This window comes from Condylura cristata, unplaced genomic scaffold, assembly GCF_000260355.1.
Source record: "Condylura cristata isolate star-nosed mole 26May11 unplaced genomic scaffold, ConCri1.0 scaffold00008, whole genome shotgun sequence".
Classification (NCBI taxonomy): Eukaryota; Metazoa; Chordata; class Mammalia; order Eulipotyphla; family Talpidae; genus Condylura; species Condylura cristata.
Window position 1 is genome coordinate 46,648,143 of NW_004567109.1, and position 23,788 is coordinate 46,671,930.

Consider the following 23,788-nt stretch of genomic DNA (forward strand, 5'->3'; position numbering starts at 1 on the left):
TGGACTCTAAATACTTAATAGTTCACATAGATAAGTGGTCATGAAATCACTTTAGTTTCTCCTCCTTCTCTCATCAATATTTTACCAAATATCCTAACATAGTTTTCGGTGTCTATTATCCCTTTAACAACTTTTTGTACTATGAGATTATATTTAACTTTTTTTTACCTACTTCTTATGTGCTTTAAATGTTTGCTATGATTCATTCAGTTTCCACTATCTTTCTAAAAAAAGTGAAAAGATGGGAAACAGAGTCCATACTTGCAAGTCAAAGAAATTTATTTAACCAAACTATACATATTACCATTTCTATTGCGCTAATAGCCACCTGTGTGTTAGGAAATAATGACATATGTGAGATGAATTGTAGAAGGGAATTGGAATTTCCTACATTATTTTGCTATTTAATCTGAAGAAAGGATGTTATATTCCTTATCTACCATCTTCAGTTATCAAAGGTTAATATTCATTTTGCAATGATATAAAGGACTATAATTAAAACAGGCCAATATTGTAAATTATGAAAACTGACTTGTGCAGTTTTTATTATAATTGCATTTATAATACAAATTAAGTATAGTGTTTGGCAATAAATATATAATCAGTAATGCAAAGAGAGTTAATCTACTTTTAAGTCTTGGATCCTTCCTCATAAAGCACTGATGGATTAGTCACTACACTTTAAGATCACTGTAACTCTTGGAATTCAATAGGTGGCCAGTGGTTTCTCAAAGAAAAATTTGTGTTGAACAGGTGAATCTGAATATAATGCAGAGATAAGATACTCAGAGAGAGATGGAAATAAGGTATAATCATGAAAAGGACCCACTTCTTTACTACCTAGATACTATAGGGTAGGACACCATATTAGTCGCATTAATAAAATGTTTGGCCTTTTACAGTATATAAGAATGTGTTGATGGAGTAAAATAAGCTATTAGTAGTAATTTCATCTTGCACATAAATCCTAATTTTAATGCCTAATTAAATACATTTTCACTTGAATCTAATAAATCCGTATCTTTGAATACCAGAAGTAATATATGACCTAGGTAATCAAGAAAAGTCTTATGTTTGTTTGAAAAATTCACTTGTACAACTCCATACTAAGGAATGCTTTAGAAGGGATTCCTTAGTCAAGAAGATGATTGAATGAGTGACCTGAGATAATTAGCAGATTCTAGGTATAATGATGAATTAAAAGTAGGTATACTTTGCATGTTAGATGTTTGAATCAAAAACCAGTAAAGCTTAAGGGAAATTTTTTATTTTGGTATAACCTGGTTATCTTTAAGGATACTCAGATGAGCAACATTAGGTATCAACTTAGAAAAAGAGAAGTTATTGGTAAGGGACTGAGATGTTGAGAAGAAAGGAGAGAAAAGGAAGTTGATTTGAGAAGGAATGAAAATAGCTTTCTTTCCAGAAATTAAATATTGAGAAATTGTTCTTCAATAGCAGATTTTGAAAGTTAACATTTATAATGAAATTAATATCTCATTATATATTTGAATGTATGGATACCATGACTACTTAGACAAATTAATATTTTTCTTATTTGTTGAAATCCAGTGAAAAAATATTATTCTAGCTTTTCTTGCCTAGGTAATGGTTTAAAATGAGCAAGGAAGTAATTAAAAAATAAACCCTCAAAATATAGTTCATTATCATAAGCTAATAAAAAAGTTGAGGAGGTGTAGCAGCAAAAATGGGAAATTTGAGGGTAAGATATTTAGAGTTACTTTTCCCTATTCTCTAATGTCTTTTCTTTCTTCTGACCATATTGTCTAGAACTTTTCATTTCAGATTAACATGATATATAGAGGAATTGTCAGCATTCATTTGAAGGGAAATAATTTTGTAATTATATTTATTCAAAATTGTCTTAGTAATCTTGCAGTAAAATCTTCACCACTGACATAGTAAGTCAGAATAATAATTCTGTAACAGGGCTCTCCCTGGTGGTGCAACAGGTTAAAGCGCAGCACTACGAAGCTAGCTGCAACCATTTCAGCGCGTTTGTTCCTGGCCAGGGAGGTGACCCACATGGCACATCAGACTTCTTCTGTCTCTCCCGCCGTTCTCCTCAGCATTGTACTTAGTGGATCTGCCTGTTCTGCTCCCCACTCGGTTTCCGGGGAATCCTCTCACTGCCCCTGCACCTCTGGCCTGTACCCCAATTCTGTATGCATAAATAAATCTTTTAAAAAAATAATAATTCTATAACAAAGCAAATTATTCTGAAAAAAACTATTAATAATAACTGTGTAAAATATATAGTTTTATAAAGTATTTGTTCAGAATAATTTATTTTTAAGAAATTTTTTTATATTATTTAATAAAATGAATTATTGCTTCTTTGATAGAGAATAAAAACAAGTGCGTTAATGAGAGATCCAACCATAAACGTCACTACAATAAAATTCTTACACTGAATTTGAAACAAACCACTTCCAGACTTTTCAACTGGTGTTAAAAATCAATGAAAACAGTAATCAATCTGAAATTTTATTTTAATGGTTCCCATTTTTCCATTGCTTATGTTTCCTTTTTCTAATATCTCAAACATTACATCACTTAAAAGGTATATCTTCTTGGTTTATTAAATACATTATCACTCTGCTCCTCAAAGAAACCTGATGTTTCTTATGAACAATGGCCAAATTGAGGTCCCTCTTTTGAAATGATCTTTCCTACTTAGAGCTGAGAAAAATGCAAACAATTATGACTACAGAAATGTTTTCCTCTCTTAACTAGCCATCTGTTAGCCTGTACCTCTCACTGCACTTTGTTATTGTCAGTTATATTTTTGCCATATATTTATATTGTAAATTATAGCCATGTTGATTATTTGCTTGTAATGATAGATTTTCCTTTTGCTGGAGCAGATTCAAAGAATAGAGAAATGTTTTTGTATCTCAGTTTAAATCACTAATTAATAATTTTTTGTAAGCTCACAGCTAGGTAATGAGTTTTGTCCATTATTCAAATTTCAGATTTACAAAGGTTGGTTTAATTTTAATTTTTTCTTCACATGTTGTTCCCTAGCTATTGCGGTAGATGACAAAAGGCAAAACTGAATCTAAGATTTACTCTGCATTTAATAAAGGATATGATATAATAAATGAATTTGGAGCAACATAAAATATTTCCAAATTATAAATTCATCAGCTAAACTAATTTTCAGTTGTATGTTTAAAGGCAAAAAGTAAAAATCCAATGTAATGTAATGATATGAAATTCTCATTCAATAGATTGAGGACATAAACAATACGGACACTGAATCAGCATCAGAGGTAAATGGCATTTCCTTTAATGAAACATTCACCTAAAATTATCTGATTCACAAATGATCTTCATGAAAAAATTAAAGATTTTACCTTTTTATTATAAACATAACAACAAAAAGCATAAAAATATTTTGCAAAGCAAGATCATACTTTTGCTCTTAGCATTTTTAAAAGAAAGTATGTTTTTGCTTTATGATTAAATTAGAGACATAAGTCTCATTTTGAGACATTTTGCCAAAACTATGTATTTCTTGAGCAGCAGGTTATTGAAAGCTAACATTCATCATGTCTTCTTTACTCAGAGTTCCTATAGTTTGTTTTGGTTATTTTGTCTGGTAGAGAGTGCAGTGTCCATTACCATGAAGGAATGTTGGACAACCACAAAAACTTCAGTTAGCCCTTCCTAGCTAACAGAGAAAGTTAAAAATCAATCAATTTGATGGTATGCCTAAAAGTACAGCCATTTGATTTGGAAGGAATTTTATATTAGGAGCATGGTTATATATTATAACTTCATTTTTGAATATGGCTCAGAGGTAAAGTTAGATGGTGTACTTGAATTCTAATGAATCTAAAAAATAACAAGTTTAAGAATATCTTAATAAAGTCAAATGCAAGAATTTTGTCAAGAATATGAATGTTTCTAGATTATTAGGAAATATTATGTTTTTCTTCATTAAGTGTTAGTTTTAATTCATATTTAAAACTTGCATGGAGATAAATATCAACTGGAAAAACTATTTTGTGTGTTTAAAATGAATCCATCTACCATCAAATTGATTCAAGGTACACTCACATGCACATCACCTTTGGTGGGATTAGTGCAGGTACTTTCAGAAAATGTTACACAGTTTTATCCAAACAGCTGTATTAATGTCACATTCTAGGAAATAAGATGTTCTTGGATTTTGTCAGTGATGGATTTTTTAAAAAACTAACTCATAATGTACAATGAATGCAGAGAAGATATCTAATAGTGACCTGTAAAAAATGTACATTTTTATCTTTTATAACATTGATGGCAATGTAATGAAGTTCCATCAATGATGGAGGTAAAATAAAGTCTTGTGAAATTTAAATTTTGAGTAGGAAGAAATAAACTAACTATCTATTTTATAATTTAGGAAGGAGATGATTCGTTACTTGTAACAGTTGTACCTGTCAAGTCATACAAAGCATCTGGAAAAACAAAGAATTTTGAGGATCTAGAAAAAGAGAGAGAAGAGAAAGAAAGGATGAAGTATGAAGAAGAAAAGAAAATAAGATACGAAGAAGAACGAAGATCACTCAAGGAGGCAAAATGTCTTTCATTAGTCATGGTAAATTGTTTTTTTAAAGAACAAATCAAAGCAGTTGAATTGGTTAGCAGCACTTTCACTTAAATTTTTAACAAATTGTTTTTCGTAATTTCTTAGGATGATGAACTGGAAAGTGAGGCAAAAAAAGAGTCCCTTTCTCCAGGAAAATTGAAACTAACTTTTGAAGAATTGGAAAGACAGAGACAAGAAAACCGAAGAAAGCAAGCTGAAGAAGAAGCAAGACAACGTTTAGAAGAAGAGAAGCGTGCCTTTGAAGAAGCTAGGCGACAAATGGTAAAAAAAAAAAAAAAAAAAGTGAACTACTTATACATCATATTACATATGGTATATAGTGGTGTATGACATACAGTTATGTATGTTATATCCCACCAAATGTTATGTTATACTCATTTCATATATTATAACAATATATATTGATATGATTATAATAAATGTGTTATGAATAAAATGTGTAATACTAGGGAAAGCAACTGGCTTTAGGTAAACTTTATTCCTATAAATTCAAAAAGAGTTTCTATATAAAAGGATCTGATTTGGAAGTATTTATATATTCTGCTTTAATTTTTTATTTTTATAAGTTGCTTTAAATATCCAAACTATTAAGTGAATCTTGTTTCTCTCCCCTGTGAGATATATAATCATACTTTAAGTCTAATCAAAAGTATACATTTAATTCTATAGGACTAAGCTTACAAAGTATAGTCTTAGAACTATAGTTTCAAAAAAAATTTTTTTTAAAGATTTATTTGTTCATACAGAATTGGGGTACAGGCCAGAGGCTCAGGGGCGGCGAGAGGCTTCACCAGAGACAGAGTGGGGAGCAGAACAGGCAGATCTACGAAGTACACTGCTGAGGGGAGCAGCAGGCGGGTCAGGAGAGGTCTGCCGCCATGTGATTACCTCATGAGGAAGTGGCTTTAGCTTCTCAGTGCTGTGCTTTAACCCACTGCGTACCAGGGAGGGCCTAGTTTCAAAATTTTAATTTCCTGGACAGTTGCTTGAAAATGTTATTACTTTGGGCTATAACTGCCTGTACATTTTAGGTCTCTAACAGTCAATTCAGTAAAAAGAAATAGAACTATCATTAATTAAATTAACCAAATGATAAATTTTGATGACTATTTAAATTTTATTCATGTTAATTATGATTTAAATAAATTTGAAGTTTATATAAAATAGTGCCAGATAACAATCTTTTATCTGATTACTATAAAGAAAAGCACAATAGTAGTAAAAAAGGAAACTATCAAAATTACAAAACGAGAATTTTAATTTTTTGAGCTAACGCTGCTTTATAACATTATACAGGTTTTAGGTATACAGTATTCTGTTTCGACCTCTGTATATACTACATCATCATCACCAGCAAAAGTCTAGTTTCCATTTACTACCATATAATTGACCTTTTACACAATATACCCACCTGCAACAAATCCCTTTTCCTCTGTTAACCACCATTTGTTCAAGATGAGAATTTTATTTTACTACCAATGACTTTGTAAGAACACTTGAGTCTCAGCTTAAGTAGACACACATGCCTTGTGCTTGTTCTGGGAGTTACTTTAATAAAACTCTTAAATGACCATACTGCATCTTATCTATTGAAAAATTTCAGTTGAGAAGTTTTGAGTGTATCTTTATTGGGAATTGCTCCAAATTGGAATATTTTATCACATAAGACATTATAAAGGAACAGGATTTTTGTCTATTATATTAAAAGCATAGAAACATTCCCATCTAAGATGGATAATTCTGTGTCATTTGTTTGTTCACTCATTCTTGTCTTTGATGAATCTCAGATCTTGGTAATGAGTTGTTTTTTGGTTAGGTAAATGAAGAGGAGGAAAATCAAGATACAGAAAAACTTTTTAAAGCATACCGCCCAGGCAAACTCAAGCTCAGTTTTGAAGAAATGGAAAGACAAAGAAGAGAAGATGAAAAAAGAAAAGCAGAAGAAGAAGCCAGAAGAAGAATAGAAGAAGAAAAGAAAGCATTTGCTGAAGCAAGGAAGAGCATGGTAAGATAAGCGGATAACCAGAGAAATGTCTTTAGGTTTCAGCTTTTTAGGCTGTTAATAGATATAATTAAAATTTAGGAAATACTCTATTATTTTTGGGAATTTGTGCTAATAGCAGGGGTGGCAAATAGGTTTTAAAGTCTCCTTCCTGGTGGCCTCAGGGTTAAGTCTCAGCACTACCACTGTGTTGTTCTGAATTTTACCCCTGGCAAGGGAGTTGACCCACACGGTGCAGCAGACCTCTCCTGTCTCACTTGCTGCTCCCCTTAGCAGTGTATTTCAGCAGATCCACCTGTCCTGCTCCCCACTCTGTTTCTAGTGAATCTTCTCCCCCACCCCCACCGGTTCTACACAAAAATAATTAAAATCTTTAAAGTAGCCTATGGCATAACCAGTAAAAGGTGATTGCTTCCATGTAGTGTTGAGAAGGTTCTGACTAAATTGCTATGACTGGTATAAAAGATTGAATACTGTCTTCCTTTTTTTAAGGAAGGCATGTTTTCCAGAACTAAGTATTAAGGAAAGAACATTGTTTCCTATCCCTACCTTTTCTCACTCTTCCATTCTCTGCTCCTGTATTTCCATTTCCTCCTACCTGTCATTTCAGTTTCCATCTCATCCAGTATATATTAAACGACCAAAGTCATTAATCACAATTATTTAATTCTACAAAGTGCTCATCCATCAGTTCTGGATATTGATACTAAACTAACTCTGTTACATTGTTATACTATCTACACCATTTTGGTACAACAGGTACAGTTTAATTGTCCATACCATGTAAAATGTAGAGGTATGTGACAAACTTTGCTTTCCTCCAAGCTGGAGTTATATGTTTCTTGAAATATTTCACTTGACCGCAGTGCTTTTGTGACCTGGTTTTCTTTCTATGGCTGCATGAACACAGCCAAGTGTTTGGCTTCATTACCCACTCAGATGCACAAATCAGAAACCTGGGAGCCAGAATACTTTCACCTTCTCACTCATGCCCATTCATACCCTGTCATTCTTTGTCTCATGTATTTATCTTTTTAAATCACTCAAAACCTATCAGTTTCCCCCATTTCCCAGAGCCATTACTATAATTTAGGCCCTCATCTTGGGCCAACTTGTGATTAACTTGCTTTTTGTTTATAGCCCATTCTTCCCTGTAAACCAGGAGTGATCTTTCTTAAAGAAGTCAAAGAAGAAGAAAAAAAAAAGAGTAAATGTGATTTTGCTATTTCCCTTAAGCAAAAATCAAAAAAATTTAAAGATAAATTTCTTTATAATTTTGCCCTACCATGCTTCTTCAGTTTCATTTCTTGATTCTTTCTACCATTTTGTTCTAGACATAGGAAATTCTTCAAAAAGCTATGAGCTATTCTCTGGACTTTGATAAATATTGTGTGAGACATTTCCATTCTGTCCTTAAGCTGTGCTATTCCTATTTATGCATTCTATTTCTTCTGGGAAGTCTTTTGCTGATCACCCAGGTTCCAGAGAAGTGTTCTATCTATGCATTTACCATGATTCACTAGTGGAAAAAGTGTCGAGAACTACATCACAACAAAACTCTGAATTGCTGGAGACCTTTCTGTATCATGAAAAAACAGTGAATCCTCTCCCTCCCTCTCCCCCTCATTTATGTTGTACTCTCAGCCAGGACCAAGAATCATAATTTCACATATAATGCTTAATTAACTCATATATTATGATTTTTTAAAAACAAATCTTGTTTGAGTTGAACTGGCTCTGTGGTAAAGTTGTCATATCTAAAATTTAGCTCAAATAATTACCGTTGTTCTCTTAGAATATACATATTCTGAAATACATGTATTTTAGTCATAGGTGTCAATTTAAGCACAGATTTATGTATATATCTGCAGGGAATAGAAAAACAGATATAAATAATTGTTTTTCATGGTGAAATGCATCCCAGGTCAATGATTTTAAAGCAGAGTTCCTATTTGAAATTTAGAGATTACCTATATAAAAGGAATGACAATGAAATAATGCAACTACTTTTTTGGGAGCTTACCATGACATAAGGAACACTGTGAGATAGTCCCACATTTTATTTATCTCTCATGAGAACTCTATGAAGGTTGTCCCAGATAAACTCATACTGAGACAGGTTAGGTAATGTGCTCAAGGCAATCATTTGTGTAACTCATGAAATTATAAACAGGTTGTCTGTATCTCTATTTGTAATTCTGTTAGGAAGACTTGCAACATTTTGAATCCCAGCTTTGTCACTCAGTACTTATGTTGTCTTTGGACAAGTTTCTTTTCAGTGCTCAGTTTCCTGAGTTATAAAATGGGGAGATTAATGTTATCTACTACATAGGGTTACAAGATTAAATGAATTACTACATGTGATGTGTTTAAAATTGTCCTGACAGCTCTAAATTAGTGCTATAACTTTTAATTGGCATGACAGTAAATAAATCAATAAAGTAAAATCATCACATTAAGAGTGATAATATTTGCTGATCATGAAAGGATCATGGTGGATTTTCTAATTCATTCAAACAAAACCACAATTTAATGATCAGAATGATGATTCATTTTAATAGTTAAAAAGTATCCTTCAATATTAGAAAATCTTCACATCTAATTCAGATTACTTACACTATAAAATATTTCTTTATGTTCATTGGAATGGAGAATAGATGGTGACCATTTGCTTTGTAATTAACACCTTAATCTTACATTTTCTAATTCCTTCTTTATTGCTTTATGAGTTTTTAGAAGAAAATTTAAGTCTCATGTGTTTAATTCAGTGTAAAATCTTTTAATCAAGTAATCACAATTTGTACAAGAAATACTCCCTTTTTAGTATGTCTAATTTTGGCAAGCATAGTAACAGAATTATTTTAAATAGGTAGTCGATGATGACACTCCAGAGATGTATAAAACGATTTCTCAAGAATCTCTTACACCGGGAAAACTGGAAATTAATTTTGAAGAATTATTAAAACAAAAAATGGAAGAAGAAAAACGACGAACAGAGGAGGAAAGGAAGCAAAAACTAGAGATGGAAAAACAGGAATTTGAACAACTAAGACAAGAAATGGGAGAGGTAGGATTTTAAGAAATATACATTTATATTTAACAAATATTAAATTTCAGTATTTTACACATATTACCTTGTAGTAACTTTCTAAGTATTATTGCATTAGGGCACTCAACATACTCCTATGAGGGGAACCCTGGTACAAGTTTCATCACAGCTATATATACTTGTTAGCTTGCTATAATGTTACTCATTTCTTGTTAGTTTAAAAGTAAATAAGGGCCCTCCCTGGTAATGCAAGGGGTTAAAACACAGCACTATGAAGCTATTGGCAGTCACTGCAGCATGAGTTTGAGCCCCAGCCAGGGAGGTGACCCACATGGTGTGGCAGACCTCTTCTGAACCACCTGCTGCTCCCCTCAGCTGTGTATTTTTGTCAGTCTGCCTGTTCTGTTCCCCACCCTGTCTCTGTTGGTTCCTCTCAGCCCCTGCAACTCTGGCCTGTACCCCAGTTCTTTTTTTAAAAAATATATTTATTTATGCTTACAGAACTGGGGTGCAGGCCAGAGGTATGGTGGGTGAGAGGATTCACCAGAAAAGAGTGGGGAACAGAATAGACAGATCTAGTGAAATACACTGCTGAGGGGAGCAGTGGGCGGGCCAGGAGAGGTCTGCCACGCCATGTGGGTCATCTCCCTGGCCAGGGATCGAACTTATGGTGCTGTGGCTTCTGAGAGCTTCATAGTGTGATGCTTTAACCCATTGTGCCACCAGGGAGAGCCCTGTACCCCAGTTCTTATATGCATAAACAAATCATTTTTAAAAAAGTAAATAAAACTGCATGTGACTGAGATATTACACCTGAAGTGTTTCTTCCCTTATAACTCACAATTGTGTACGATTACATCATGACTGAGAATTATTGTTAGAGTATTTAATATACCCAACTATAATACTTATGTACCTTGAATCAAACAGAATCAAAATGACAAATTTAATCAAAATAAGATACACTACAGGTATATAATGAATACTAATAGAATTTAATTTTGCAAGTATTTGGATCATTTTATTGTGCTAAATTATTCTAAGATAAAACTTTGATGCTGTTAAATATTTTTTAAAAATATTTATTTATGCATACAGGTTACAGGTCAGATGTGTAGAGGAGGTAAAAGTATTTACCAGAGACAGAGTGGGGAGCAGAACAGGCAGGTTGAGGAAGTACATTGTTGAGGGGAGCAGTGGATGGGTCAGGAGAAGTCTGTTGTGCCATGTGGGTCACCTCCCTGGTTGAGGTGCTGAAACAGTTGTGGCTAGCTTCATATTGCTACACTTTAACCCATTGTGCCACCTGGGAGGGTCTGCTGTTAAATATTTTAATGTGATTTCTATAGTATTTAAATGATTAGATATTGTACCTAATATGTAATTACATAATTACACATAATTACATGTAAAGGGTCATTATATGTCATACTGCATTATATATATATATATATTTGTATCTGCATTCACTTCAATACTAGCACAGGAGCACTCTCTTGTCTCACCTGCTGTTTCTCTTAGTGTATTTCAATAAATTTGTCTTTCCTGTTCTTCACCATCTCTGATGGTCTTTCACCCCAGTGCCTCTGGCCTAGACACTGATTCTTCCCTTCACTCTACCCCCATCAAAAAATACTAGACCCTGTATATCATACTCTGATAAGACCTCATGCTCAGAAAGTCCACACTTATTAATGCTACGAAATTGCCATTTTGAAATTTTTTTTTAAAAAGATTTGTGCATATAGAACTGGGGTACCGGCCAGAGGCTCAGGGGCGGTGAGAGGCTTCACCAGAGACAGAGTGGGGAGCAGAACAGGAAGATCGACGAAGTACACTGTTGAGGGGAGCAGCGGGCGGGTCAGGAGAGGTCTGCCACGCCATGTGATTACCTCCGGAGCAGGCGGGACTCGAAATCAAGCGAAAGTGGCTTTAGTTTGGTAGTGCAGTGCTTTTACCCGCTGCACCACCAGGGAGGGCCCCATTTTAAAGTTTTTAATAATTTTGTCTTATTACTTTGTTATAAAAAAGCTGATTGAGCAACAGACTTTTTGCTAGGGTATTAGAATTTTAGCTCAAACATACCTTCTGCTGCCTTGCTGCCTTCCCAGAATAGGTTCCTGTAGCCCTCTTCCCAGTTCCTGAAGCCCCAAACCCCTTTTCTTTCCCAGTCCTGGATTCTGCCACCCTCCTCTGCCAGTGTGTATGAAAAAGGGGAAGAAATATGGAGAGAGAAATTCCACCATTTCCTTTGTCCTTTAGCTGTGCCGTATGCAGCAATATCACTGGTTGCAGACCAGCCTTGACTTGAGGTGAGATGGACAGTGACTGTCCCTTGGACTGGCAGTGGCATGGCATGTTTTGCAACTTCTGATGTAGGAACCAAGTGGGCCTACACAGTGATTGTAGGCTCTTGAAACTATCTTGGATTGAAACAGGAGGGGAGCCTGTGAGATTTACTTCTTTGTCCTAGCCAATGAGAGGCTGAAAATGCTGTATAAATATATAGGTAATAATAACATAGAAAAATATAAAAATATGCTGTAGGAAAATACTTCAAGGTGTAGTCTTAATTTAAAAAAAAGCAATAGCATATATTTTACAAAGGAAACTGAAGATTGTCTAGAATATATTTAATTATAGTTTAGTATACTATTTTAGTTAGACTATATTTTAGTATACTATTGAGGTGTAATCTAACTATTGCATGGCAGTATGTAGCAGCAGACATTCTCATGTTTCTAAGTGACCTTACCCTATACTACATCTGGGAGTTTCAAGCAATTCCAAGATTACCTAGTCTGTAGTTAATTAACTCAGTCATTAATTTTAATCAGAGTGACTTAGTAATCATTATAATGTATATCATAAATGTGTTAGTTTCTGGCATGTTAGACATTGCCTGTTTCCACCCATATGGACCACAAAGTGTAATTAGATAAAGGAATGTTTTCCTTTGGCAGAACCAAGAAATTAATCTGATGTCATATCATCACCTGTGATTCTCCCCTCTGCCACCTCCTCCTTTTTTTTTTGTTTTTTAAACTGTGCCTAGAGCTTTAGGTCTTCTATAAACAAATATTAAGATTTTTACCAATTCATCTAGTGAGATCAGTGTAAGAAGTACACAAAGACTGTAATACACTGTGAAAAGTTGAAAAGCAACCTGAATAAAAAGTATTCAAGATAATGGTTAAAAAACTGGACCTCAATCTTGTCTTCTTTCCTGTCTTTCTTGGCAGAACACAAAATTGAGGACACAGGTGATATATACTGAAATGTAGGGATTTTACCACACTGCATCCATAGAAATGTTGAATTCAGTTAGCTTGAGCACTGAGTAGTATTTATTATGAAATCAAAGATGAGGAATTTTAGAGATTCTGGCTCTATTCAGAGATGAAAAAACCATTCTAGTGGATTTTAAGTAGGCAGGTGATAACAATGTCAAAAACAGAACTTATATTTGACTCTTAACCATATTCATTTCACCTTCTCCTAAACAACGATCTTTTAATTTCTAATAAAAACTAATCTTCACATGCATATTTTAGTGGTAGTAAGTTGTAATGGCAATGTTAAATGAGGTTTGAGCCACACTCTGTAATGAAATATTTTAAAAGGAACAAGATGTTATCTAAACTCTGAAGTTAATAGCACTTTTTAATTAGTAAATTTTGGTATTGTATTTATGGGGGTTGTTTAAGTTTTATTTTTGGCTTTCAGTAAGAAAATGGTAGACAGTGTTTGAATAGCTTATTGTACAAATTAATTAAGTGGAAATGAGTATATGAATTTTTTTTTTTTTTTTAAGGAAGAAGAAGAAAATGAAACCTTTGAGCTGAGCAGGGAATATGAAGAATTAATCAAACTGAAAAGGAGTGGGTCCATTCAAGCGAAAAACCTAAGGAGCAAGTTTGAAAAAATTGGTCAATTGTCTGAAAAAGAAATCCAGAGAAAGATAGAAGAAGAACGAGCACGGAGGAGAGCAATTGATCTTGAAATTAAAGAGCGAGAAGCAGAAAACTTTCATGAGGTATACTATTTTATATTTAGCATTGTTATGTTACAGTAATGATAACAAACTTAACAGAAAATATCATTGACTATAAAATAAGTTTTGGAACTCACAATTAATATATATATATAATAGCTGGACAACTAAGTAACAAAAATCACATTAAAATCTTATGAGACTTTGAAAGACTTCCCCTGTTTCAAAATATTATTTTTTGAAGAAAAAGAAACATGAGTTTTATATTTTTAATAACACTCAAGGGATTTTTATCAGTAAACAGCCTATAGTGAATATCAAAAATAGTTCAATTTTACTAGCACAAGTTTTAGTTTGAAATAGAAGATAAATTCCAAAGATTATTCATATTACTTTCTAACTTTAAATGAGGTCCATAAAGCCTCTATAGTTGGCTCAAAGTCACATCAATAGTTCAGTGGCAGAGTCTAAATGAGAATTCAGATACCATATATTTAAAGAACCACCATTTGTAAAATAGGAAGACAATCCTTAGGTGACCACTGCTGCCCCTGCCAGTCTAAGGACTAGTTTCATGATTATGAATATCGGTTTAAAAGGGTTAGGGTTTTTTTTTTTCCTGCCATATTACCACTTTGTAATACTTCACAGCATTTAAATTATTCTCTTGAAAGTGCATTTTCATGAAATATTTGATTAGCAAAACAGAAACACGTGTGTGAAGTTGTGAGGGCTTTCAGAGGAGACTGAGTAAACTGAAGATGTCCAAATTCTCATATATTGGAGACAAGCAGAGTGTAAGAACAGTAAGAGATGAAGATGGGATCACAGCTGACATAACCATGTTAACTGTTAGTAGATGTCATATTAATGAGCTGTTTTAAAAGGAGTGGGTTGAAGGGATTTTTAATACATGGAGTGATGTTACCAAGTAGGCATCTTTATAGCTATATCATGCTGAAGCTAAACATGTTTATTAATTTTTAAAAAAGATTTATTATTTATGCTTACAGAACTGGGATACAGGCTAGAGATGTGGTGGGTGAGAGGATTCACCAGAGACAGTGGGGAACAGAACAGGCAGACTGACAAAGAACACTGCTGAGGGGAGTAGTGGGCGGGTCTGGAGAGGTCTGCCACTCCATGTGGGTCAGCTCCCTGGCCGGGGATTGAACTCGTGCTGCAGTGACTTTGGAGAACTTCTTAATGCAGTGCTTTAACCTGTTGCGCCACCAGGAAGAGCCCCTTATTAATTTTTGATGAGAGCAATAACTGTATTTTAACATTGAAGTTAAACCACTAACATTGTTTCAGATGAAATAATTTAAAAATCAACTTGTGTAAATACATTCAACATTGAAAGTCTATCCTTTATCAGACAATTGTGTGGTAAAGACAGTTTTAGATTCATCACCAAACAATTATTTGAATGGTTTTTTCTGGGACCACACCATTGGTGAATAAATCTGCAATATATAATCAGAGTAGGGGAGATGGAAAACCATTACTGGGTAGTAAATGAAAACTACCAAAACGGGGTTAAGAGTATGTTGTACTATTTGTGGAGGGTGAAGAGGATCTGATGAGAATTTAAAGTACAGCTGGAATGAAAAGGACAAATGTATAGGAAACAAATATGTAAGACCTGGAGATGATGGCAGGGTGAAGAGAGGGAGAGGAATAAAATGACTGTGAATTCGTGACTATAAAGTAATGGAAGCTTGTTAAAGTGATCACAAGCTGGTTTAGACAGTTGGAGATATTATGGAGCACCCAGATCTTCATTAAACTGATACATACTTGAAATTCACGAGATTCACTAAGACATAAGGCTTTGTCTAGTTGGAAATAAACCATTTTTATCACTGCTGAAAGCAAACACCATTGCCTTTTTAATGACTCCTGTGTTAGGCCCACTGTTAAGTTTTCAGAACATAAAATGAGTATGGCCTCAGGAAGTTCAGCCCAAGGCACTGTACAAAGAGAATTGTAACTGCTACATGGGCTAAAATAATTTATATACTTAATGTTATGAAATCAAGGATGATGAAATAAATATTCCTTGTATTGGCTTACAAGGGCAGAGAAAATAATATTTAAACTGAAGGTGAAGAATTTGAGAGGATGCATTCATTCTACATGGAGCAATGTCAACACACAGGTAGTTAAAAGAAGCTGCAAGGTTCACTGAATGAGTGATAGGATAAAAAGTTGTAAAACTAGGTTATAGTTACTGAAGGGAATTTTTAGCCTTGCAGGGACTATGGTCTGGGAAAATGTTAAAAAAAAATCAAACCTTTGGGGGAAAAAGTGTGTTCATAAAAGAATTCTGGAATAATGGAGGATGACTGGGAGATAGGCAGAAGACATGAAGTTCGGGTTAAGGGAGAAAAATGGACCTAATTTAAACAAAATTGAGTAACAGATTGCTTGTGGAAAGGTCGCTGTCAAGTAGTCTAACATTACTTCAATTATGGAAGAAACTAAATTAGGTGATGCTATGGAGAATGCAGGTGGGCTGTGTGGGTGGGTGATGAATAAAACCAAGTTTGGACTGTATGTGGAAAGGTAAAGGGCGTCAAAAACAAGCACTCAGGTGATAGCTTACATGAATAGTATTTGAAAGCCATCTTGGAAGAACTAAAAATAATGCAGGTGAATAAATAAATGGCTGGAGAACACCAACATGTGATGGATAGGTGACAAGATCAGTTGATTCGAGAGAAATGTATCATAGAAGGTAAAGTTCAATCAGCATGCACTTGCTTCCTTTTTATTAAAGGTAGTGAAACCTCAGAGCAGTCATACCTATCACAACAAAATATGTAGGTAAGATAAAATAAATGAGGTAGGTACTTCTTGTTTTATTGCTATTACTGGCTCTTTTGTATAAATGGATTTGAGACTAGGGCATAGTTGACTTCCAGAACCCATGAAGACTTCCTGGATAGAACTTTCTATGAATGTTGACAACTCTATCATGCCTGTTCAGATTAAAGCTCCTTAATATGTCCTTTAAAAACTTGTGCTAGCATGACTTTGGCAGAGTAGGACCCACCTCTTTCATCTGATCAGTTCCCTAATTATAAAATGTCAACATTCAATGACTTAACGTTTTATGCATCTTTTAAGACCTCATTCATGTAACCTTCCCTAACCAAAGAATTCCATCCAGCTCCTATACCACTCATGTGGTACTTCATTTAATTACCTTAGTGTTTGCCTTTCTAATTAATTTCCTGATAAGGCATACTGTAAAACCACCCATTGTTGCTTCCCTTTTATCTCAGATTAACTGCCTGTGTCGCCTTTAGTATCTATGTTGGGGGTGAGGGGACAAATAGCTATGTCTTAGTAAGAATGTACCTGGAAAATAAAAATCATTCAACTTACTATTTCCCTTTTAGTACTCTCATTTCCAGTAAACATTTTAAACCTCTTTTCCAGGGTTCAAGAAAAGACAGCAACTGAACAGTTACTAACTGAAAATAATTCATAGTTTCTTTCAGTTCATGAGGAATTTTTTATGATTTTTAAATGTTGTCTTAATGTAAGTAAGTTGGCTAAGTGAATAAGTTAAAAATTTGTACAAGCTTGTATTCTAAAATCAGGAAGGCAAGTTTATTAACTGAGAGGGATTCAGTAAGAGCAGTAATTGTACCTGAGATGCACTATATTGAAGATCTAGTTAACAAAAAATAAACTATATAGTATAAAGTTTTATTTAAAGTCCTAGAAAAGCCTAGAGATAAAACTGCCATGAAACATTGTTCAATATGTGTTTCTTCAGTCTATCTTCTAACAATCATATCGATAACTTTCATTAGCAGTAATTGTAGTCAGGAAATGTTCACCAAGGTATATGGTAGCCTATATTTTCTCATAGTAATGTGAAACACAATGGTGGTATTCCCAGTGCACCCAAAAGCCCAGAGAAAAACATGGGTCAGCATTTACTACTTTAGAAACCATTAACTGTACCCACATGACCCCACTTTACTAAAACTGCTCTCAAAAGCTGTCACCAGATTGGTATTATACACTTAACACTCCTTTATATTACTCTTATTTTTAATTATCTGTGATGTCACATTTTCACTTATTTTCAATGAGCATTACTCCTCAGTTACTAACTCAAGCAATGCATTTTTCATCTTCCAAAACTGTCACTCATTTTTCTGCCTCCTGTCTTCTCTGCCATTTGGCCATCTATTTATGGATGGGATTCATTCAAGTTATTAGTAGGGCGAAGAAGAAAATCATTAAGGCGGAAATAACGAATTGAATAATTTTCTGTATTACCTGGTAGGTTAAAGAATATGGGACTTGTGAGGGGAGCAAAAAAAAAAAAAAAAAGAAAGTTCATTTGCTCAGGATCCTTGAAATGCAAAGGTGTTAAAGATAAAAATTTTACATGCAGTAAAATTCCACAGAAATGTTATTATTGTGCAGAAGTTGGGAAAAAAAAAAAAAAAAAAAGGACTTCTGGGAAGGTATTATTTCAACAGTGCACCTACCCTGTTATTCGTTATTCAGCACTATCAACAAACAATGTGTTTGTTGGGTAAATACACTTAAGCTCAGAAATATATGTAACTCTACAACCAATGCTTTTGTTTCTACTGGTTTTAAAAAAGCCATTTTTTTCTTGGCTCACTTTCTTACAGGAAGATGATGTTGATATCAAGCCTGCAAAAAAAAGTGAGGCTCCATTTACTCATAAAGTGAATATGAAAGCTAGATTTGAACAAATGGCTAAGGCAAGAGAAGAAGAAGAACAAAGAAGAATAGAAGAACAAAAGTTACTACGAATGCAGTTTGAACAAAAGGAAATTGATGCAGCACTACAGAAGGTATCAAGCTTACATAGCTTTGTTTGCCAAAAATAATCTCTTAAAAACCACAAGATGTTTTTTTTAAAGGATTTACTTATTTATGCATACAAGAACTGGGGGGGAGGGATACAGGCCAGAGGTGCAGGGGGTGAGAAGATTCACCAAGGAAGAGTGGGTATCAGAACAGGCAGATTAATGCTACACTTTAACTTGGTGCACCACCAGGGAGGGCCCAAAACCAGGTTTTATATGAGGAAGGATGAAGCTCATTTTAATACTTTCAAGTCACTGGAATGTTTCATTAAGTTTGTACTAAGTATACCTTGAAAACTTTACTAAATAACTATTAAACCACTCTCATGACAATGTTACTGTAGTGTGAATAAGCATTAACTGGAATGCATATATTTTAATGTAGAAAAGAGAAGAGGAGGAAGAGGAAGTGGCTAGTATCATGAATGGCTCAACCACTGATGATGAAGAGCAAACCAGGTCTGGAGCTCCATGGTTCAAGAAGCCTTTAAAAAACTTATCAGTTGTTGACAGTGAGCCTGTTAGATTTACTGTTAAAGTAACAGGAGAACCCAAACCAGAAGTCACATGGTGGTTTGAAGGAGAAATATTGCAGGATGGAGAAGACTATCAATATATTGAAAGAGGAGACACTTACTGCCTTTATTTACCAGAAACTTTCCCAGAAGATGAAGGAGAGTATATGTGTAAAGCAGTGAACAATAAAGGTTCTGCGGCTAGTACTTGTATTCTTACCATTGAAAGTAAGAATTAATCACTGTTAATCTAGGCCTTTTTATTCTATTTAAAATATTCTATTATTTTCCTTTAAAAAAAAAATCACTTTTCTTCTTCTCTTTTTTAGCTGACGACTACTAGGCTCCCCTTCTTCCCTCTCCCTGGAACTTTCTTCTTTTTCTCTCCAACTTTCTTACTGCATCCATCTTTCCCATGGCGGGGCCAAAAAAAGGAAGACAGATGTGCCACTATGTTGACTTATTCCTTTTCATAATAATCTTCAAAAACACAAGGTTGTCTAAAGAGTTATCTTCTTGCTTTCCAATTGAGAATACAGATTTATCACTGTATTTATGCAGAAGTTAATGTGTTTTAACAGGTAAAGTGGGAAATTCACTCGGTCATTTATTCCCTCATAAGTGTTACAAGGTTGTATATTTCCCTAAATTTAGAGCAACCATGTTAAAAAAAAAAAAAGCCATAGATAACACATTGATCAACTGCATGAAATGCTATGTGTGAGCTATTTACATATCTATGGTTAGCCTGAAATAACGAAGACTAATGAATTTGGAACCTATCAATTTGGGTCCTTTCTCATTATTTTGGTTTTTGTTCAGTTTCTTTCTGAAGCAGATGTATGAAGGAGGGTTTCCATTCCTTTTATGGCAAAGGAAGACAAAAATTAATTTTAAACATTTGTTAGAGAAAACTTGCTGAAAACCATTGCCTATACAGAGTTCTGAGTGTCAATACTTTTTAAGTGTATGCACTATTTTATTAAGTAAATTTATGTTGCGATCTTGGCTGAACAAATTATATTTTAATGAGAAAACTTTGTACTAATAGTTCAAGCAGCAGTAAACAGTCCTAGCATAAAGATTTCCTGATATAAGTGGTAAGATTTAGGGAAAAACAACACAAGTGTCAATATAAATGGATCTTTAAAATGAGTTTGTAAATTACTAGCCACTATGTTCTATTATCAAGTTGTTTTGTATTTTAATTTTCTGGAAGACAAAGTTTACACTGTAAACCCATAATAAAGTAACTTGTGTATTAAAGTCTTTCAGTATTTTAGAAGAGACAAAACAGGTCCTTGTAATATTCATCAATGTACATTTATTTTTTTTATTGAGGAAACCATAATCAGTACAAAATTACAGTAACCATGTACCCTTTTACATACAACGTCATTAAAGCAAACTCTTAACCACAGTTTGTAAAGTATTCAATTTACCTCAAGTCCAAGCTGCATCTCCCTAAGACACTGTTCCCATCACAGTAGCCATTTTAAGTCAATCTTCTTTTTACACACGGGTAGTTTCTGTAGAGAATACTTTTCTCAGGACGAAAATGCATTGAGCATGCATAAGAAAAAATATATGCGCAAATACATTTAAGAGTTTCTAAAGGGTATCACTGAAGAAAATAAAACCCTGGGATTTACTTGCTTCTTAAAAGTACCAATTAAAAATCCCTCAGAAGTTTATACTGTGGCAAGAAAACTCAAGTTACTAAAAAAAAAAAAAAAAAAAAAAAAAAAAAAAAATTAAAATTATCTTTAACTAGGTATTGTTAAAATACATATTAAAATGAGGCAGAATTTTCAGAAAATAAAAGACATCCTCATTGATAATTTGTACATCCTTATTCTAGACAGTTAATTTTGCAAGTAGAACTGGTTCTTCTGGCAGAGTACTCATACAAATGAAATGTCTGAATATATTCCTTTTTCCCTCTTAATTTACTCTGCTACTCCTACTCAAACCCACCCTTATGAATTAACTACCAAGATATTTGGATAAGGATATATTTTACAATGTTTATGAAGAACTAGAATTAAATCACTAGTTTTAGTATCAAAACCATTTTCATTAATCAAAAAGTATACTTCAAATTTCTAAAACAAACAAGAAACCGTAAGAAATCTAGGTATCACACTAAGATTAAAAAAAAAACAAACAGCAACACATTGTCAAGTTTTTAAAGCACTAACAAAATAATTTCAATCTAAACTAAACATTGTTTCTACCACACCTAATATCCACTGCATTCAAATCACCTGGCTCACCTTTTCTGCTTTCCATTTATTTCAAGGTTAAGATAGCGCCATTTAAAAAATGCTTGCAGTATCAGTGAAGGCTTATGGTAATGAAAAAAATTCTATGAGACAGAAACAATGCCCCATTATCTATTAGCATTCATTTAAATTTTCTTTTATATAAAAAAATGCAAACTACAACTAACCAAAACGTGACAGGTTCCTAAGGGTCAAAGAGCCCCTTTATATCTTCAATCTTAACATACCTATCGACTATTAAAACACAGATACACACAGAGATGTGGTGCTTTAACTACATAACTTATGAAATTTAACAGTTCATGGAACATTTAAGATCAAGTGAGTAACACTTTAAAATAAAAAGTGATCAAAAGCAGGTACATTACACCCTATATCATATTATGTATGGGAATACATTTCATATTTCTCAGTTATGATTTGCCAATTTTACCTTCTACATTGAGCCCTTCTATGGTCCATGCTCATCGGCTCACCAATGGCATACACTCAAAGGATTCCTCTTTATGGGTAACTATCTCAGGACCTGATTTTATGAGCTATGATTTTGGTGCTTGCAGCATCTTCAGCACTGTGTGTGAAAATGAAGGCAGTATTTTTGAATCTTTTTCTTTGTTGTAGAGATAAGCAGGAGTTTTAAAAGGATCAGCACATTTTAGAAACTGAATAAACAAAACTGATAAGATGCTGCTTTAATACATCCAACTTAAAATATGTACCAGTTAAAATCATCTATAAAAACACACAAACATTTTAAACTGGCAAAAATAAAATGCAGCGTCAGTTATTAAAGTATTATAAGTCAGAAAAATACTGGTTGCTAAACAGATTATGAAAGTCATTTGCTATACAGTTAACATTTCACTGATGCACATGCCTTTTATCAAAACACACTGCCATTACTCCTGATTTCTTTTCTTTTTCAGTGTATTATAAAAGTCAAGAAAATTCAACTGGCTAAAAAAAAGTCACAATAAACTGACTCAAAATGTCCTTACTGAATTACTAAGTTCAAGAATAAGACTTCAGAGCTTTGAAGGGCAAAGAAAATGTCCTATCAATCATAAACAGATTGTGAAGGCTGTTGAAGTTTCTCACCAAGTGAGCCTCTAAATCTCAAAAACTTATGAAAATGTCTTTTCTTATTTAACAATTCTTCCATATTTGGGAAATATTACAAAAAGTTTGAATGTATTTCAATTATAGCAGCAATCTACTCATTTCTTTTTCTTGTTTTAATTAAAAAAATTAAAATAAAAAACATTACCCAGAAATGTAAACGGTTGCTTGAACAACTTACAGACTTTCCACTGAAATGGTAGCATAAATAACAAAGTACATTTTGGGGAAGCAGTAGCAGATTGCTTTTGAATACACAACCACAAAACCTCACAGGGACAACATTAATGTACTGAAATATTTATTTATATATGTCCTTAGGTTGTGCTTACCTGTTGCTTTTTGCAGCAGAACCTAAGGTGGAAGGTCTGGGAAGGCACTGTGAAGTATAAATAATTGCACTGTTTGCAATTAATAAAGATTTTAAACCTTAAATGAATCAAAATCAACAGCCTCCAATTTGTGAGTTATGATATTGAATCCAACTGAGCTATTTCTTCAGTTTAATCAATAAAATGCACCACTTTCCTAAAAGGTCATCTATAAACAGTATCATGCAAAATACTGAAATTGCTCATGTCAATACCCTACACTCTTAAATATAACAGATAACTCCTTAACTATAACTATTAAATTTCAACCTAGAACTATAATCCGTATCTAAATAAGGGTAAGGGAAGTCACTCTAAATAAAACAATCAAAAACATTTCAAAATACTACAATGAAATGTACTACTATTTTCTACCCTGTAATCGCAACATTTATGTCCTGGTACATCTTCCTTCATAGTATATTCAAAACAACAAATGGTGCTCCTCACAAAAGAAAGAATATATATTTATGAAATGGTGTTAAATTGCTAAAAGGCTTAATATTTGCAAACTGAAAATCACTTACGTCTGATACATTTCAAATCTTTCATATTAATATATAAGATATGCATATTTTACACTGAAAAACAATTTATTTCAGGAGCACCAAATGAAGAGTACTAGTCAACTTTGTTAATGATCAGTTTTCTTTAGCTACAGCTAAAGCATATCAAAAAATACTTACCCATTAAGCTCACTTAAAAAAAAAATACAGACCTATGTATTATTCTGCATTAAATTAAGAAGCAGTTATGGTTTTCCAAGATATCAGCACTGTATTCCAACATAATATTCACACAAAGTATGGCATTTACATTATGTGGAACATTGACAAAAAGATACTGTTGCAGTTCATCAATTTGTCATTCTGATGTACTTACAGTGCAATGCTCCTTGAAGGAACACAATCAAGGATGATACACAGCACAGTCCTCCTCACCCCTACAGAGCTAGTTCTATACT

General features: G+C 33.6%; 1 protein-coding gene across 3 annotated transcripts in view; it reads left to right on the plus strand.

Moving 5' to 3' along the window:
* The window catches only part of NEXN (nexilin (F actin binding protein)), a 39,075-nt gene extending 19,676 nt beyond the window's left edge, over window positions 1-19,399 (plus strand). Inside the window, exons 5-13 of one of the 3 annotated variants that reach the window (XM_012722304.1) lie at window positions 3,255-3,296; window positions 4,415-4,609; window positions 4,706-4,882; window positions 6,438-6,626; window positions 9,493-9,690; window positions 13,487-13,708; window positions 18,334-18,519; window positions 18,920-19,277; window positions 19,379-19,399. In XM_012722304.1, the coding sequence (XP_012577758.1) occupies window positions 3,255-3,296; window positions 4,415-4,609; window positions 4,706-4,882; window positions 6,438-6,626; window positions 9,493-9,690; window positions 13,487-13,708; window positions 18,334-18,519; window positions 18,920-19,277; window positions 19,379-19,392 (1,581 nt within the window). In that variant the 3' untranslated portion in view covers window positions 19,393-19,399. The other 2 variants (XM_012722305.1, XM_012722306.1) reach the window with 2 other exon arrangements.
* Window positions 19,400-23,788: the final 4,389 nt, after the last annotated feature.